The following is an 18,095-nucleotide window of genomic DNA, read 5'->3' on the forward strand; positions in this document are numbered from 1 at the left end:
CAACATCAAAATCGGGGCTTGCTCTGGTGCACATCAAAAGTAAATCTAGCTCTGTGCTTATAGCAACCGCTCAGTTGGCTGGTGTTCATTAACTTGGCTGCTGATGGTGGTGGTTTATAAAGGCAAGTTTTCAAAAGCTAAGCTACCATCCAAATACTTGTGTCTGTGTCTTTATTTAGTTTGTGCTGGACTCCTTGGATTTTAGCTTTCTGTTTTCTGCTCCTAGGATGCCGTTAACCTATCGGTCTACCATGACTCTTAACGAACAACCACCCGACTCGACTCCCAGTCCCAGCACCTCACACTCCCTCCGATCCTTCTCCCATTCACTGAAGGTTCCCCCGATCAACAGCGGGGGGCGTCGCAGTCCGCAACAGGGAGGAAACCTGAATCTCAGCAGACGAGTCCAAGATGAGAGAAGCGGCGAAGGAGGCGTTATGGATCGTTCTCGGTCCCCGCTGCCACCTCTGCTTACTTCCCACTCATCCTCCGACCTCCTGCGACTGTGCAATGGCAAGCCGCTCCGTACTGCACGATCCAGTAGCTCCTCAGCTCCGCCCCTCCCTCCAAAACCCAAACCTGCTTCCCTCCCTCCTCCTGCACTTTCTTTGTCACTGCCTCCCCCTCGTCCTGCCCCATCCCCCTCACCTTGTGACAACACCACCCCTCAGTCGCTACCTTGTGATCTTGGAGATCCTTCAAAAATGTTAGCTGATCCTAACCTCGAGCTAGAACCTGGTTCGTCAGTGGCACGTCGCTCCTCGCTGCACAGATCTAAATCAGACCTGTCAGACCGTTACGCCCGGGCCGGAGCTGATGTGGAACGCTTTTTTAACTACTGCGGACTCGACCCTGAGGAGCTGGAGGCGGTTGGTCCGGAGAACTTTGCACGGGCCAACTCGGATATCGTCAGTTTGAATTTCCGATCAGCTTCTATGATTTCCTCTGACTGCGACCGTTCTCGGCGATCTTCCAATGATGGTCTGTCAGATGGGGATGAGGGTGAGGACGAAGAGGAGGAGGCTGGGGAGCGTGTGCCATATGGCATTTCGGCTGTGGAGCGAAATGCAAGGGTCATTAAATGGCTATATAGCATTAAGCAGGCGAGAGAGTCACACAAAGTGTCCCATGTTTAGAAGTGGAGGTTCTTTAGGCTAAAGACAAACTGTCCTAATCTCTGAAGGAATCACTGCAGCGGCATTTCTCACAGATAAAGAGGCTGTTGTCTTATTGCTGAACGAAAACTTTTTCAACTGTGTGTAGCTGAATGAAAGAGGGAGGAGTGCACAGGTATAACCCAAGCCAGGTAAGGAAAGAGACAAAATAGTGTCTGAAGATTATAGAAAAGACAAAGACTGCAGTCCTCCAAAGTTTAGAACAAGAAAAACACCAAGAACAGGAAGAGGAAAAGCAAATTCAGTGCTTACTCTAGAGTGGCCGTTAACTGCTTCTCTGTGGACACTGTATGAACTGTTGTGTAAGCAACAGGAACAAAAGTGAAATGCACTACATTTGTCCAAGGATCCATAATGTGGCCATCACAGTAGAAAGGATTGAAGACGTTTCTCACAGAGGACATTTGGACTTGTCAGACATCAGTACGACTGACACTCTGTTGAATGTAGCCTTTGACACCTGCACTCATCGTCTTTGAAATGTTCCTCAGTCCACTTTTGTGCTCTTTCATGGTCACATCCTCAGTAGGAAACAGTCGGCCAGCTGTAAGTGGTTGAACATCATCTTACCTCACAAATGCTGTCTGTTAGAAAAATAAAGCTACAGGTTAACTGTCTTTAGCTAGCACAGAAATATTTTATACAGGCCTCAGTCTTGCTTACATTTATCGCTCATTACAGATACTTTGGATATGTTCTCCCTTTGGGACACTAAGAAACAAAAAAAACCTAACCTCTGACCCTGTGACTAAGTTTGCATAGTAAATGTATACATGTGATAAACTGAAAGCTTAAACAACAAAGACCCGTTAAATCAGCACATTTCTTGGACGGAGGCAGCTGTCTTTCACACAATCTGCCTAAATTTGCACTCAATGCAGCGCATGTAGCTTATTGCTAAACCATTGGTGAATGACGTCACACTCGTTGTGGTTTGTCTAGCACCTCACAGAAGTTCTTCCTCACAGTACTTTTCTGATTGTTTGAGGTGATCAGCTCCCCAGTTTCCAGCTTTTTGCCTTATCAGAAACATCAGTAGCATCATTCACTTACAGTAATAGGGTTGCCAACTTTTTAGCTAACAAATACGGGACACTCTGGCATGCCAGAAGCACAATACACAACCAGCTGGGTGTAGTGCACATATGCACTGTATGTGACATTGCAGGTAATGGTCAATAAATGGGACATTTAAAGTGGACTAAGGGGCAAACCAGTGTTTGCTCATTATACAGCTAAAACGGGGCAGTTGGCAACCCCAGACAGCAACACTGTGAGGTTTGGGTAACAGTGCAGTTAACAAATGGCCCCAATAAAATGCCTGTTGCTATAACCCACGGTTAAACAGCACATGAATTTTAAATAAAAAGTGAAAATCCTTATCAAGTAGCACCTGTTTCCATAACTTGTCACTGTTCATAAGTTGGTGGAACGGAGTCATCGTCTGTGCTTTCCTACAGTAACAAGTCCAAATGTCCACTGTGAGAACAGCCCGCACGCAGTGCTGATGAGGCTGCTAAACACACCTTGTGAAAGACGCCGCTGCAAACACGACTGAACTGTCAGAGCAAACTCGGTAAAATCACTTGATATTTGCGTAAAGTGACTGTTAAAGGATGGATTGATGACTTCGTCACTTGCCTCAATGCTGCAAATTGTTGAAAAACTCTGAAATACAGACGGTGTTAGAGTTGCGAAATAAAGACATCGGAGCGGGTGGTGAGTGAGACAAGAAGGAAAGCAAGGAACATGAAACAAAAACTAATGTCACAAACTCTGAGCATATTTATGTGGTTACACCATCAAATCATTGCACTCTTTGGCCTTTATCGCCAAATGTCTCATTACGCTGCCGTGTCAGCCAACAGAACATTTCAGCGGAGAGTTTAGGTGTCCTGTGGTGGGATATCTGTAGACGACATATTCAATTCAGGTGTATTTATTTAGCACCAGATCACAACAGCAGTCACCTCAAAGCACTTTACACTGTAAAGTGAAGAGTCTACAGTATTCTAGAGAAAACCATGACCTCTAGTTTCAATTTGAAAGCTTTTGATATTAGAGCCGTGGTTTTAATGGGAATTTCCCAACTACTTCTCCATCTTAAGGTCACAGAAGGTTGGAGCCTTTCCCCATTCAGACAGCCATTGTACCACTCAAGTCAAAATTAACTGTGGTAATGAACAGATTTCTTCCGTGAGGCTGCTTTCATGACGTAGGGTGACATCAACAGAAGTGTTAAAGTACCAAACCTTGACTTCATGCCGCCGATGTCAGTGGGACTATTAAACAGACCACAACTACTGACTTTTCTTTGGTGGCAGCCAAATAAACCAAACGCCCGGTGTTGAAGAAGCTGAAACAATCAGACCTGTAGATGTATCCACAGACGGTCCAAACCTTTATTGAGAACGTGAGTGAAGCTGCAGGACACCAAGACTCTCCTGTCGAAACAGTGTTGGTACAAATCATCATGTGTCACCACGTGCAAACACCTACACTGAAAGCAATATTATGCATACCGTATTGCAGTGCAGAACAGTGTATGAAGGTGTCAGACTGAAGTGTTGCTCACGCTGATTGCACGCTGCAGCCACACACAGCTCCAGCAGTGCGTCTGCCACCCTGCGCTGACTCCATCTCTCTACTGTATCCAAACCCTCAGTCAGTCCATCACAGGAGCAAAGTCTTTCGTTCTGCCTTTGTTTGCTCCTAATAATGACGGTGGCCGGATTACTGAGTTCCACACCACCCTTCACATCTGTCTGCAAGCCGCTGACATGTCTGAAGGCCTGAAGCCATATGGGTGTGAATGCAGTGCCTCAGCCAGCAGTTCCATCTACCCCACCACCACCTCCTTTTAGCTCACTTACAGGTCTGCAAAGGTCCAAGCACCCTGCTGGCTTCACTTCACTGCCCCTCATCCTGCACTGCAGATAGTGTTGGTGCTGTGGAAGCATAAACGTCTGAAACAGCTGGAGTCTGCTCTGCCACGTTAAACTGAATTTGGGTTGGGGGTAAGATGACTCACATGTTAGTTAAGCTCCCTATAAAGCCGTCCACTTTCAAATGCAACCAAAAACAAGGTGCTTGCTCAAAGCACCTTCGTGCTTACAATCAGTGTCAGAATGGAAAAGCTTCACCTAATGGACACAGCTGCTGCCAGATGTCTTACAGCTTTGAATGTTTCATACTTGCAGAACTCCAGGTGCAGCGTAGATGCAGTCATAAGTGAATGTAACATATGAAACATTTCTAAATGTACATCACTGGTTAGCTGTTCACATAGTGCTCTCAGGTACAGGAACAAGTTCTTGTTTCCTGAAATGATGCACAGGGACGTGTCTTTGCTGAGCTGGAGCAGTTAGGGTCACAGTATAATGCTTGTTCTTCTGAGTAATTATGAACAAAGTGTACAGCTGTAATAATCTCAAAAACCCTCCAAACATCAAATTCTTGAAAATAACACGTGCCTCGTGAAACACAAAAACTCAGTTCAGCTGCAAGGAAACAAGGAAACAAGTACCAGGAAAGCAGTGGTTTTCTCTGAGGACTCATCATTCTCCCAGCAGCCTCTGCACCTTAGAGGAGACGCAATGAGTTGTGTCTTGAGTCCAAGTGTCAGTATAAAAGGCTCTCGTCAGATCCCGAACCAGCGCTTGATTCTTCAGTCAGCGAGCACACACTGCCAGCACAAGTCAAAATGGTAGTAAACATGAAAGCAACTGAAGATACCCACTTAACATTGGAGAGGATATAATTAGATGATGCTGAACAGTGATACTGTCAGCATACTGAATATAAATATGACCTCTAAAAATGTCAAACTAGTGCTCTGAAAGCATTAAAAAAAAGTCATGAAATTCATTGTTAAACTCTGATTCTTATATCGCGCTTTTCTACTCTGTTTGGTTAGGAACATGCAGCGACAACACCCGATTATCAGCTGCAGGTTATGTGGTTTGGGTTAAAATGTTTAATAAGTCAAAGCATTGTTTTTAATGACAAGCAGGGGGAGCCCTCCAACTGCATGTATGCAAATGTGTGACACAATTAGCCCACTTCTCCTAAACCCTTTTTTTACTATGTTTTTGGTCTTAGTCACTAGTTTGATGTTTTAGTGAACACAATGCGATGCTTCCTGTGTAAAAGATAATTAACAGTAAAGCAGGACACTCGTTACCATAGTCGTGCAGTGTCCGAGGGGCTTCTGATGATTTAGGTTAACATACACCCATTCACAATAGCAACAACCCCACCCCTAGCTCAGAGTTATTAGACAAAACACCAACCAAGTGATCCTAAAGTGTGTGGACACAGTTGTCATGAGTTGCGGGATGTTTAATGTTCCTAAGACAGTGGATGTGAAGTGAAGCCAGCTGGAGGACTGGCCCTGTCCTGAGGCTGAGCATGTTCCTGACCCTTCATTTGTCTCACGTCTTCCCAGCATCCTTTGTGGAATCAAGCAAACCCTGCTGCTTCTCCCTGACAGCATGGTACGGCAGCAGCGACATTGTGTGCCATTTTCACTTTTGTCGACATGATGTGCTTTTCCTTTGACTCCGGGACAGAAGGATGTAGAGTGGTAATTGTTTTACTTTTCATTCAAAGTGTAAATATTGTAAGAAAATGTATATTTGATTTTCAAAGGACGGTGTGTTGTGTTTCAGTTTTTTCTGTGTTATAAAAGACCGGGAACAAAGCTCTGCTGTTTTGCTGTTGCCCTCAAACAGAACTGTCGGATTGAGCCGGGCATGACTGTTTCAGTGTTGATCATGTTTTTTGATGTGGAAACTGTTACATTTTGCTTGATTGGGAGAAAAAAATTACAAAAATGTCTTCGTGTTTAGTTTCTTTTGCATTATTTCAATAAATGTCTTCTTTTCCCATGTCTTGCCGCTCATGTTTGTAAGTGTTGACCTGTTAAACTAAGATGGTGGAACCTGAGCAGCGGCTGCTCTCTTCAGTCCAAACGTGAAGCTGGGCTGGCACAGACGACTGCTGTGATCTGGTGCTACAGAAATAAACTGAACTCGTTCAAGGTGAAGGTTGTTAACTTCAAGTATTACAATGATCGGTTCAATACTAGCAACTCTAAATGATAGAGCTGGGCTTTTAAATAAATATAAATGGGAGTGACTATAAGAGATGAAATGATTTATTGTAAGTACAAAAATATGTCTCGAGATCTGATTGGATACTCGTGAGATCAAAGGTGTGCTTAATGTTACTGCAGAGGAGCTGCACGAAGGTTGAGCTCTATAACACGCATGAACCAAGCTTAAAAGAACAGCTTGTTAATGCTTAAGAATCTGGGTTTGTGTAGCAGACAATGGAATAGTTCAACAAAACGGGAAAGAATTGATAATAGTCACATAAAATCTAATGTGAAAGTAAAAAGCTGCGGGATTATTCACAACTCTGCCCTGAGATACAAGCCGAGCCTTCTGGAGTGGATCTTAGACGCTCCTGACTAAGACATCGTTAGCATGCTGTGTCTGCAAGACTACTTAGGTTATGTGCAATATCAGGCCTTGAAACCACAACACAGCAGGTCAGATTATTTGTCAGATTATTCCATTAAATTGCTCTAAAGCCTGGAACAGCAGCACACAGCGACCTGTGCTGCTACGTTTGTCTACTGCTTGCTGACGAGCACTTAATGAGACATGAGTGAGAGGTTCCTTTGCTTCCAGTATGAATGTTATGTTTGATAAACTTCTATCACTGTTTATCACTTCACTTGTTATGGTTTTTAAAAAAGTGTTATAGATTTTATTTTGAACATTTACAAAGGATCACACTAATATAACCCACATGTTGTCACGGAAACACTGTTTTTTTAAGAACTTTAATATCAAATCTGAGCAACGTTTTTTTGTTTTTTTAGGAACATCGCAGGCCAGTGGAGCGACAAAGAGAGGCCACAGTTTAGCCAAGCAGAATATCATCCAGTCTTTGCTGCAGTTCTTCTGAGAGCATGTGTTTGTGTTTCAAATCCTCCAGCAAGCTTTTTACTGTCTTTTTGTGCCTTCTTTCCCGATCCTTAGCATTTCTTAAGTCCCGACGCAATTCTTCCAACTTCTCCCGGGCCTCATTTAACCGCTTTTTTACTTGCACTGGGTCTAGCGCATACTGATGATCCTGAAAAATATTACGACTGAATGAAAAGTGGCTTTCTAACTGATGACGGTCCAGAATGTGTAAACGGCAGCTGTCACTCACAGATGCTGTTTGCTCCACATCCTGCACCTGTGGGGGTTCTTCTGCAGCTTTCTGAGAGGTCCTGCTTGTTCTGGTTGCAGTATGTGCCTGGGAAGGTTCAGAGTGCAAAAGGTTTTCCTCACAGTTATCACTCGGTTCAACACAGCCTGTGATATGTGATACTCACCTTGCCAAGATGTCTTGTAAATAAAAAAACTGATGGGATCACTCCTTCTCTTATACGAGTTGTCTGTCCAGTCCTGTCAAAGTCTTCTGCTTTAAAATGACAGCTGCAGACAACCGAGCGGTCATTTGGCTCAAAGTCTCTTCTCTTCAGGGCCATTTTCCATAACTGCCTTTTAACTTTGTCCTTCGGGAACCTACAGAGATAAGAGCCTTATGAGGAGAACAGCATGTAGTCCTGTTGTCTGTAGCAACAAGGTACACAGTACACTACTGTGGTCCCTCAGAACTCAGAGGTTTCCCCCCTCTGAGCTTCAAAGTCAACGCTGTATACACACGACCACATGTTGATGCACCCTGTCCTCCTTTTAATGAACTATTCTCAGCTTTTCTCATTTCATGTTAGCACTGCTGATTCAACACAGCTGCCTGTTTTTGTGTTCTCTATATCCCATTATGGAGCCTTAAGCCGTTTTTCCCTTGACCGTGTGGAAGTGCTGGTTCTGACTGAGAAACAAAGGACACTGTGCACTGATTGGCTGCAAGTCATTACCCAGTGGGCATACCCAGGAGAATTCTCTTTTCTGGCTCCTAGAATGACCATAATGTGGAAAATGAGCTTCATGTTCACTTTGATATCTGAAAGATAAGATCTGAAATTCAGCACATTCTCGTGATGAACTGTCTCTTGTTTTCCCCCATTGAATCTGAACCTGTGGCTGTGAGTCACATCAACATCCAAGAGGCTACAAACCACTGCAAGGACAGGCGTGCTCTACTGAACCACGACTCATAAACCCCCAGCCTCTTTCATGCTTCAGCAGGGGAACACAAAGCATGGCAGGGGCAGTCACAGGCCCCCCCGTCTGCACCACGTAACTAGCCCCCGGCCCAAGCTTGCTTGTGCTGTTGTTGGTGCTTCAGTCAATGAGAAGAGTAAAGTTCTAACATACAAAGCACTAAAGTTAGATTTTTTTTATCTCAAGTATTCAAGGAAGAGTGGTGACAAAAATATAATAATCTCTCTAATAATTACAGTTAACATCTGAAGAAACTGAAATGATCAAAAACTATTCCAGCAGCTGAGACTCTCCAAAGATCTGGGTGTGCTGGATTGCCTGAAACAAACGAGCAGCATTTTCCTCTTGTTTAGGCGCATTGGGACAAAGTGGGCACTGCTGTTTGAATGGGGAAATATCTCCATACAGGTACATGAAGACATCTGTTACCTGAACTTACTGGATTCAAAAATCAGCTATTATTTTTTTTCCAATATCACTTTTAGAAGGCCATGCAATTCATTGTTCTTGTTGTCTGAACAATAACTGGAGTCCCACTTTACAACGTAAACGTTAGAGGCGGGTGGATCGGTCCAACTTCGCTTTCATCCTTCAAATTCAGTATGTAGCCCGCTGAACTGTGTTAATTATTTCTTTGAAAAAATAATCCTCAAACATGCACTACAAAAAATTTCCAAACCTTTTTGTGTGCTTTAGAGACAGAAACATTTACATTCCAGGTCCCCAAAAACCCAGTTTCAAAACACATGACAAGCTGAAAGGTGTGTTTTGTTGTGTTAACTAATTATTCTGCAAAGTAACAATGACAGTGATATAGTGGTGAACAAAATGTGCTCAGAATTTGCAAATTGAGACTTAATCTGGTAAGTGATGGCACACCACTCTCCCCCAATCAGCTGCCTGAATAACTTACAATTATTGGTACGGATATCGGCAATAGTGGCCCTGTGTTTACTTGGTATTGGATTGATACCAAAATTTGTAGTGTGGCGCTGCACTACCGTGGATGAGGCAAAGTGTGAATAGAGTATTTTTGTTGAAATGTCCAGGCAAGTACATACATGTTAAATGACACGATATACGTGTTCACATAACGTCAGTTAACGCACAACTTCAGGCTTTTATTTCTACATGATAATCCTTCATAATTAAACAATAAGGACAAGTTGTCTGATGTCCTGTGATCGTTATGAAGCTAGAAGTTTAAATCACACATTAAGTTTCTGTACAAAGGATCGGAAAGGAAATCAGTGGTGTCGCACATCACTGTGGCATAAATAATAAATACGTTTGCTGCAACGTCACTCGGTGCCATGACAGAAAGCGGTAGGAACTGTCGTAAAACGGATGTGGCAGTTTCGTACGGGACCCGTCGCGCAGTGCTGTGCTTGGTGAGTGCAGATGAAATAAACTGGAGCCGTTTTCTACCCGCACACAGGAGCAACATTACCACAGACAACGCATCCGTCGCGTGCCGTGGGTCAGTACTACAGCACCCAGCTGACTCACAGCTTCCATGTTCAGCCTCACTGACGCTTTAATGGTTTGGCAGCTTAAAGTTAAATAACTGTGTTAAAGCTGTTGACACTCTGCTGTGTGAAGAAACGCTAATAGTCGTAAACTAGATGCTATGCTCGTACAGCAGTAGTATTGTAGCGGCTCACCTGTGGAAAGTTATTCCCTGCTGCTTGGTGTTGGCGTTCCTTTGATTAGAGCACCCGAGAGCGGCACAGAAGTCTGGCATGTTCTGTTATTTTGGGCTGACCCGAGGAACCCCGTTGCAATATGGCGGCGGTATAAACACGTCTCAGGAGCCGGATGAGGAACCCACGTATGAATCATGAACGCAGTGGTCACGTGATCCGGAAAACAAACTGTTTTTTTATTGAGCAATTGCAAAATACAAACTCTCAAAGAGGAACACGGATAATAATGCAAATGAAAATTAGAAACAGTACAAGAAATATAGAATTAGGGGAATAATAAAAAAGTAAATGAATAAAAAAGTACAATTAAAAAAACAAAAGATACATGGCAGGCATTTAAATTGTGCATAAAAGGGAGCAGTGAAACAAAAAACATAAAATAAGTCAAAATTTAGAATAGCAGGAGATGGGCAATACCCTGGTAAAATGTTTGGCATATTTGCTCTTTGTCTTTTTAAGCGAAGAAAAAAAACTTAAAATCATTAATAAAACCAGGGAAATAAGGCTTAGAGTTCCCCCATCTAGCACAATGGATATGATATTTACTCAATACCATGTTGGGTAAATATCTCTGACAGAGACATCCAAAGCTAGATGATCCATATAAAAAAACATGATATAGTTCAAATGGTGGCACATCATTCATTTTTAGAGAAATCCAATTTTTTATGTCACACCAAAAGCATTGTGTGATAGGGCATGGAAGAAATGTTTTAGGGTTTCATTTTCGTCAGTACAAAAAGAACACTGATCCACCTCAAAGCTAAATCTCTTTTTTAGAAATTCGGCCCTGGAATCAAAACCGACTGGACCTGCACACTCTCTGATTAGAGCCGGGCTACGTTAGTCTCGGCACAGTTTAGTTCTCGCTCACTTTTCAACAAAACGGATGATTTGAGGCTCTAGTTTGTCAGTGACAGGTGTGGAACAATAATTTCCGAGACATGGCTGTATTAAGAACATGCCAGATGCAGCTGTGGAAACACAGGGACACAGTGTCTACAGAGTGGACTGCACACCAGAGGCTGAGAAGAACAAAGGAAGAGGTGTGTGCATTTGTTGAAAGACAACTTCTGGACTGATGTTGCTGTTGGAGAAAAACATTTTCCATAGACTCGAAGTTCACATTGCTAAAATGGACACCTTTTCATCTCAGCATTGAACGTAGCACACTGTTTGTCTTTGCTGTGTACAGTCATCTATGGACCAGTGCAAAATTAGCTGTGAGTAGACCGCATAATGCCATCAGTAAACAACAAGACTTCCGGCTAGTTCCTTTATTATGGCGGGGGACTTTAACCACACAAACCTGAAGTCTGTGTTACCAAAGTGCCACAAAAACGTTCCCATTGGAACATGGAATGGAAAACCACTGGATCAGGTTTACACCAACATCAGAGGATCCTCCAAGACCTGCACAGCCGTCCACCTTGGACAGTCGGACCCTTTGGCTCTGTTTTTAACCTCTTATCATCAGGACAGGTCACGGTCTGAGGAGACTGATTGTGTCCCATCACGTGTCGCGCCCGCAGTCTTTGTGGCGCTTTGGCTGGTTGTGCACTAAGGGTACTTTCAAGCTCTTACAATGCTGTGGTTGCATTGAAGAGCTTGCATTACGTTTCTCCCACCAAAAACGCTGCATCCAGATGAAAAGAATCAACTTTCTGGGATGTACTTACCCAGTTGTTTGAGCATGCATAAAGATATGTAGCACGTAACTTTGCTTTAACTATGAACAATTTGTGGTTCTTCACCTCCCATGTGGAATCCCTGACAATAAGGGATAATATCAATTAGACTATGCTTTACGTTACTGTAAGTGTAACAAAAGTGTCCCAACAACTGTTACATCAACCATAATGAGCAAGAGGGAGTGAAGAAGCAGAAGAGCATCTCTAGCGTGAGCGCATTTAGGTTTGGTAACTCACAGTTAGCAGTCAACTTAAACACTTATGCAAACGTAGGAAAAACGCTGTCACAGCAAGGGTGAAATACACGAGTCATCTTGCCTTTAAGCAATATTCCATCTAAATATGAGGTCAGTGCATCTGTACGTAAAATGAGCTCAAAGACAATCAGGTCCATATATATTTGAACACTGACACAAGTTTAGTTTTTTAACCTGTTTACTGAAACATATTCCAGTTATAGTTCTATAATGGACGTGGACATGATGTGTAGACTATCTACATTCAAATTGGATGAAGAGTTTAGAAATTTCAGCTCCTTAACATGTGCCACCCTGTTTTTAAAGGGACCAATGTAATTGGACAGTTGACTCAAAGGCTGTTTCACAGGCAGGTGTGGGCAGTTCCTTCCTTGTGCCTGGAGCTGATTTGAGGTGCGGTGCTTGCATTTGGAGATTTTGCTGTGAACAGACAACATGTGGTCAAAGGAGCTGTCCATGCAGGGGAAACAAGCCATCCTGAAGCTGCAAAAACAAACCCATCCGAGAAATGTCTTCACAATATGGAAAATCTACAGTTTGGTACATCCTGAGAAAGAAAGCAAGCACTGGTGAAGTCAGAAACACAAAAAGACCTGGACGTCTACAGATGACTGCAGAATCATTACCATGGTGATGAGAAAAGACTTCACAACAGCCAATCACGTGAACAACACTCTCCATGAGTAAGGCGTGTCCATATCCAGTGTTCCATGAAGAACGCTGGACAGCTTGCACTGCAAGAGTTTATTAAAGCAAAGAAGTGGAATATCCTTGAATGACCAAGTCAGTCACCTGATCTTAACCCAACTGAGCATTTCACATGTAGAAGACAGACGGCCCACAAACAAACAGCAACTGAAAGCTGCTGCGGTAAAGGCCTGGGAGAGTCAGGAGGACATCTAGTGATGTCCATGAGTTCAAGACTTCAGACTGTCATCACCGGCAAAGGATTTTCAACCAAGTATTAGAAATGAACATTTTATTTTCAGTTATTTGATTTGTCCAATTACTTTTGAGCCCCTGAAATGATGGGATTGTGTTAAATAAATGCTTTAGTTACTTATATTTTTATGCAAACTTTTAGTTCAACTTGCTGAATGAAAGCTGAAAGGCTGCACTTCACCTGCATCTGAGTTGTCTTGGTCCTGATATTTATGCACCCAACTTATATCGGCACACGTGCATCCACAGTCTGACTATACATGAAATACTGTTTTGTTTTTGTGTGTCCTCTGCATAGATGAGTGGGTGTGCGCTGAATGAAAAGGAGTTCTTTTCCTGCTGTCAGCTCCTCCTGCAGCAGTCTGAGCATCTGAGAGATGGCTGGAGCTGGGAGGCAGTCCAGGTGAGGAGGCCTCTCAATCTTGATCTTGATGAGCAGCCTGGAGCTGTGCTTTAAAGGCAGTCTGATTTTGGTACAGGGTTCAGAAGAGGGCTACCTCAGGAAGACTGTTCTCAGGTCAGTCGTAGCTGACTGCTGTGATGCACAGAAACAGAAGGAAGCTGCTTCAGTTTCCCCTATTTTCGCTCACCCCATCCAAGAACTGCAGCAGCAGGAAAGGACGCAGGTGAAACTTGAACAGCGCTTCATTTTCCAGCTGTCTCTCCAGTAAATATCACTAAATGTGTCTCTTCCTCCACAGCCTGTTGTTGCTACCCGTTTTCATTCTGATGGCATCACAGGCGACGGCGGTGATGAGGACGATGCAGTCTGCGTGCTGTCTGAAGGCAGCAGCCACGTGCTTCAGTACGAGTATCACATCCTGTACTCTTGCAGCTACAGCGCTCCTGTGCTGTATTTCAGAGCTTTCACCCTGGGTTAGTCACACATACGGCAGCCACGGCACACACACACCTACCCGTGTCCTCCTGTTTGAGCAGGATACCGCAGCGTTTGCCTTTGCTGCCACTCGCCACCAACATGATGTTAGCTGTGTTTCACCGCAGCAGCTTTCTCCACAACTGCTGTGTAGCTCTTTCAAGGGACTCGGTATTTTGTGTAAATCAAGTACACAGGTGGAAGTGATGATGTTTGGTTAAACTCGAGTAACACAACCACGAAACATAAACAGCAGAACAAAGGGCAGAAGAATGAAAACTAAACTCATCAGTATGAAGGCGACTCAGACTTAATGTTGGTGATGATGCACTAACCTGTGGCAGGAGGTCGTCCCTCAGCAGGTCCCTGTGGTATAAACTCACCCGTTTTGCACTGCTCTTTGTCAGAGGGTCGGAGTCTGATGTTAGAGGACGTGTGGAGCTCTGTTCATCCAAACTTCAGACACTGCCTTCAGAACAGTCCTTTGACTGCAATCACTCAACAGGTAAAGGAAGTCTCGGCATCATTATCTCTACTTTTCTCCTGACAGTCCACTTACTCTTGTGTCTGTGTGCCAGGAGCATCCTCTGCTGGGTCAGCCTTTCTTTATGCTCCACCCCTGTAGAACGGAGGAGTTCATGAGGCCTGTGCTGCAGGAGGCTCAGGAACAGCCCAGGTAGGGTCGCCGAACCACAGCGCTGTTGATGTAAAACTCTGAGGTAGCTCAGTGTTGCTCTGTTGATCAGGCAGCTCGGGAACATTGACTCCTGTATTAAAATATTTCTCAGGCTTTTGTGGCATGTTTCTGATTTTGTATTTTTAGCCTGGTTGGATTTGGATTGCATTTCAAAAAACAAACTTATTTTTAGGTCCACATTAGTGAAAACTGGACGCTTTTTCAGGACCAACTCTGCTGCTGCAAAATCAGATCACATCAACACACATGGTGTCACACTGACGCATACACCGTGTTGTTGCTTTCACTAACTGAATGTCAGTTTGGTTCAAAGTATTAACTCGGGAACCGTAGGACTCTGCAGCTGTCCACTCGTAGCTCTGGTTGTTACTCTGTGACTGTGGGTGTAAACTTAAACAGGATTGAACGTGCAGCTTTCAGGAGATCTAGTCTACACCCTCTGTCACCTCTGATGGTGACATATGAAGATGCTGTTTAAGAAAATCAGCTGATCCTAAAAAGTTTCTAAAATGATTTAAATACAAAGTCAGATCAACAACAAGACATATTGGAACTAACAAAACGAAGCAGAAATACAGGTGTGTGTGTGTGTGTGTGTGTGTGTGTGTGTGTGTGTGTGTGTGTACAAGTACTTTGATTTTGTACTTAAGTAGAATTTTCAGGTACTTTTTTCTTTACTTTTCTAACATCTTCCTTCATTTTTATACGAATATCTGCGATTTCAACTCGTTACATTTTCAGTCTCGTTGCTTTTCAGAGTCATTTGCAACACGAGTTTAACATCACTACGATCGTGCGTTGAAACATCAAACCAGTCTGAGAACAGTAACATGAAATACAGTCCTGCTGTCGACATCTCTGCTTCTGCGTTTTGGATTAGTTTTTGTTCAATAAGTAACAGCGTGGTATAATACCTCATGTTCTGTTGTTTATCCGAGTCTGTATTTAAATCATTTTAAAACCTGGTAAAGATCTGGTTCCTTTGTTGTCCCAGTATATAAAAGTTTGAGCTGACAGAGGGTGTCGACTCTGTACATCGTGACTCTTTGCAGTTTTCTTTTTGATGCAGTTGTTGCTTCCTCTGTTTTTTGAAAAGCTGGATTCATACATATGTGTGTGTGTGTCTGTGTGTGTGTGTGTGTGGGCAGGCCAGTGAACTATGTGTTGTTGTGGCTCAGTGTGGTGGGTCCTGTGGTGGGTCTGGACGTCCCTCTGAAGTACTGCACCCAGCTCCATCCGTCCTCTCCCAGCAGCAGTGAGCCTGACTAGAGCTACAGCGCTCTGCTTCAGATTTGATGAGCAGCACCGTGGAGGCGGCTCTGTGCGACATTTTGCAAGGAAGACTTGCAAATGAGTGACATCTCCCCCGTCCGGGGAGAGTTTGGACCAGTGTTAGATAACGCTCTCCACTTTCATCATCAAAACATGGAATATCTTACAGAAGAATCGCGGCCCATCTCTCCACTACAGATCCATAGACATGGAGAATCAGTGGCACATGGCGGCTTGAACTCGTAGTGAGATGCTCTTTTTCCTTTAATTTGACCACTGTCAAAATCAGCGTTTTGATTAGATACCAACTCCGTGCTTTGGAGAGATGCCCTGTGCTATTAATACATTTAATATTTGTGTTGATGTAATGTATACAATACATATTGTGCTAGAATTTAGACTCAACTGTGCAAAATGTAATAAAAATATAATCCTGGGATTTGCAGACCTCATTGAAATGATACAAAAACAAAACGAAACCAATCACGACCTTTTTGAAATGCATTTGTACATTTTATACCAGCAAAACATTTCAAAAGAAGTTGGAGGAGAGTTAAGAGAAGTTGTATAATGCTGAAAGAAACACCTGGTGGGAAATCTCCAACAACTGTGCGTGGCCGAGTATTCCACAGAATCTTTCTGAGTGGGAAAACAGTTCAACGTTTGATTCTTTTAAATATAGTCAATACAGTAATATGGTCAGCTGATGGTGGTGAGTTTTCAACGGAGCCACATCAGTGTAGCCTGTGAGATATTTTTATTATAGATGTACATTAGCGTTTCACGGGAAATGTTTAATCCATCGGTGCAAGTGCAGAACACCTTTCTGAATAAATAGTTTGTATTTTAATGATAATTATGTAACTATTCAAGTTCTATTTAATTTAAGGTTTTCTGTTTGCTGCTTAGTGTTCCGGAAAGTAAGAATACTATCAAGCCATCATCACGGTTTTCTCAGATGCACAGTCAACGTGGACCGTATACAGTAAATCTTGCTGATGGCGTAGGTGGTAGGCAGTAGTTCTGCTTACGGTCTTGACTTGAAGGATGACTGGAACACTGCCAATGATAATGCTGCATTTTTTTTTACTGTAAAGCAAACTCAAGTACTTTGAGTGACAGGCAGGTTAAAATGGTGTACACTGAAGTGTAAAGCATAAAAAGCATTTTTAAAATGTGTCGGACTTTGAAGCGAGTAGCATACACTGATTTGCTGACTCGATATTAAAGTAAACCCTGCAATCTCCTGCTTTCTTTGAGCCAGTTCATGACATAAGAAACAGATAATGATGAATAAATAAGGTGTCATAATTAGATGTCAGGCCACTGTGAAAGGACAGACGACCACAAATGGGATCTCACTGGACATTTCCATCTCATTGTGCACTAAACAGTGCCGCTTTCAGGTCTCTGGATGGCATAGTATATAAATTTGTATTGATAATTATCAAAATTTGAATATATTTAGAACAGTTCTTATATAGTGCTTTTCTACTCTGAGCACTCAAAGCGCTTCACCAGAACAGCCTGTGATTGATCCATTAACCTGCCGATCAGTAGATGCTCAGCCTCCTGAGCTACAGCCTTACCCTGTCTGTCACAGACCATTCAGCATTGCTTTGGAAAGCAGCCAGTTCAGGTGCTCCACGTCTGAAACCAAAGGTAAGTGTCGTCATAAAGTCACAATCGCACGCGTGCAGGCTGAGATGTCCATCAGCCTGTATTGACTGAGTCTGTGGATATTGCGCCTCTGGAAGTAGGTAGGCTAGGTCACTTAAGATATTAAACTAAGATATCCAGCTTCAGTTGAATAAAGCTTTTAAATAATGCTATCAGTTAACTGCATTGTGTGTATGGTGCATGTCTGACAGGGAAGTTGAACAGAAGGACACCTTAGGTAAGATGGCGCCACCGGGAGTTTGGCGAGGGTGACTTAAGTGTTTAGGAAAGTAACACTACACACTGTATAGGTGGATGTCATTTGAACATGAAGGAATTGGAATCCTTATTTTAAAAAACAAACAAAAACCCCTAAGATTTATACTTGAGCTTAAGGTATTTTTAGACAGTGTACTAATACTCAACAATCACTTCATTAGGTATACCCGTTTATTACTGTGCGGTTATACTAATTGGATAGTTAAATTGCAGGAAGTGTATTTAGGCATCCAGATGTATTCAAGATGACCTGCTCAGAGTACTCTCAGAACTGAAGAGTCCTCTTGCATGAGAAGTGAAACTTCTCCACGAAACTTAAACAAGTCCAGCTGCGTTCTTTCCAAGCTTCTTAT

General features: G+C 43.1%; 3 protein-coding genes across 5 annotated transcripts in view; 2 read left to right on the plus strand and 1 right to left on the minus strand.

The window, feature by feature from the left end:
• Positions 1–6,066, plus strand: part of fam110b (family with sequence similarity 110 member B) — a 56,845-nt gene extending 50,779 nt beyond the window's left edge. The window contains exon 5 of the mRNA XM_085440345.1: positions 227–6,066. Coding sequence (XP_085296471.1) covers positions 227–1,136 — 910 coding nt within the window. The 3' untranslated portion in view covers positions 1,137–6,066. The remainder of the gene's footprint in view (positions 1–226) is intronic.
• A 942-nt stretch (positions 6,067–7,008) lies between these two features.
• Positions 7,009–10,205, minus strand: LOC146688403 (THAP domain-containing protein 6-like). 2 transcript variants are annotated; one of them, XM_085440350.1, is made up of 4 exons: positions 10,027–10,203; positions 7,567–7,759; positions 7,401–7,487; positions 7,009–7,319 (listed from the first exon to the last, which is right to left on the minus strand). In XM_085440350.1, exons 1-4 carry the CDS (start codon positions 10,104–10,106, stop codon positions 7,107–7,109), a joined length of 573 nt encoding a protein of 190 aa, XP_085296476.1. In that variant the 5' UTR covers positions 10,107–10,203; the 3' UTR covers positions 7,009–7,106. The 2 variants fall into 2 exon arrangements, with proteins under 2 accessions (XP_085296476.1, XP_085296475.1); XM_085440349.1 differs by having other exon boundaries at positions 7,009–7,487; positions 10,027–10,205.
• On the plus strand, positions 9,655–17,046 carry atg10 (ATG10 autophagy related 10 homolog (S. cerevisiae)). 2 transcript variants are annotated; one of them, XM_085440346.1, is made up of 7 exons: positions 9,655–9,753; positions 13,257–13,361; positions 13,438–13,584; positions 13,660–13,834; positions 14,243–14,340; positions 14,414–14,511; positions 15,681–17,046. In XM_085440346.1, exons 1-7 carry the CDS (start codon positions 9,676–9,678, stop codon positions 15,799–15,801), a joined length of 822 nt encoding a protein of 273 aa, XP_085296472.1. In that variant the 5' UTR covers positions 9,655–9,675; the 3' UTR covers positions 15,802–17,046. The 2 variants fall into 2 exon arrangements, with proteins under 2 accessions (XP_085296472.1, XP_085296473.1); XM_085440347.1 differs by having other exon boundaries at positions 9,697–9,842.
• The last annotated feature ends 1,049 nt before the right edge of the window (positions 17,047–18,095 follow it).

The sequence above is a fragment of the Copadichromis virginalis genome, linkage group LG18 (assembly GCF_057382275.1).
Source record: "Copadichromis virginalis isolate Kocher_CV1m ecotype Utaka linkage group LG18, C_Virginalis_male_GT1.1, whole genome shotgun sequence".
Taxonomy (NCBI): Eukaryota; Metazoa; Chordata; class Actinopteri; order Cichliformes; family Cichlidae; genus Copadichromis; species Copadichromis virginalis.

Coding starts and splice junctions, on each gene's coding strand:
- atg10 (XM_085440346.1), top strand. CDS start 9,676: ATGACAGAAAGCGGTAGGAACTGTCGTAAAACGGATGTGGCAGTTTCG. Junction 13,585..13,659: donor AGCAGCAGGAAAGGACGCAG/GTGAAACTTGAA, acceptor CTTCCTCCACAG/CCTGTTGTTGCTACCCGTTT. Junction 14,341..14,413: donor TGACTGCAATCACTCAACAG/GTAAAGGAAGTC, acceptor TCTGTGTGCCAG/GAGCATCCTCTGCTGGGTCA.
- LOC146688403 (XM_085440349.1), bottom strand. CDS start 10,106: ATGCCAGACTTCTGTGCCGCTCTCGGGTGCTCTAATCAAAGGAACGCC. Junction 7,760..10,026: donor CAGGGAATAACTTTCCACAG/GTGAGCCGCTAC, acceptor TTATCTCTGTAG/GTTCCCGAAGGACAAAGTTA. Junction 7,488..7,566: donor TTACAAGACATCTTGGCAAG/GTGAGTATCACA, acceptor GAACCTTCCCAG/GCACATACTGCAACCAGAAC.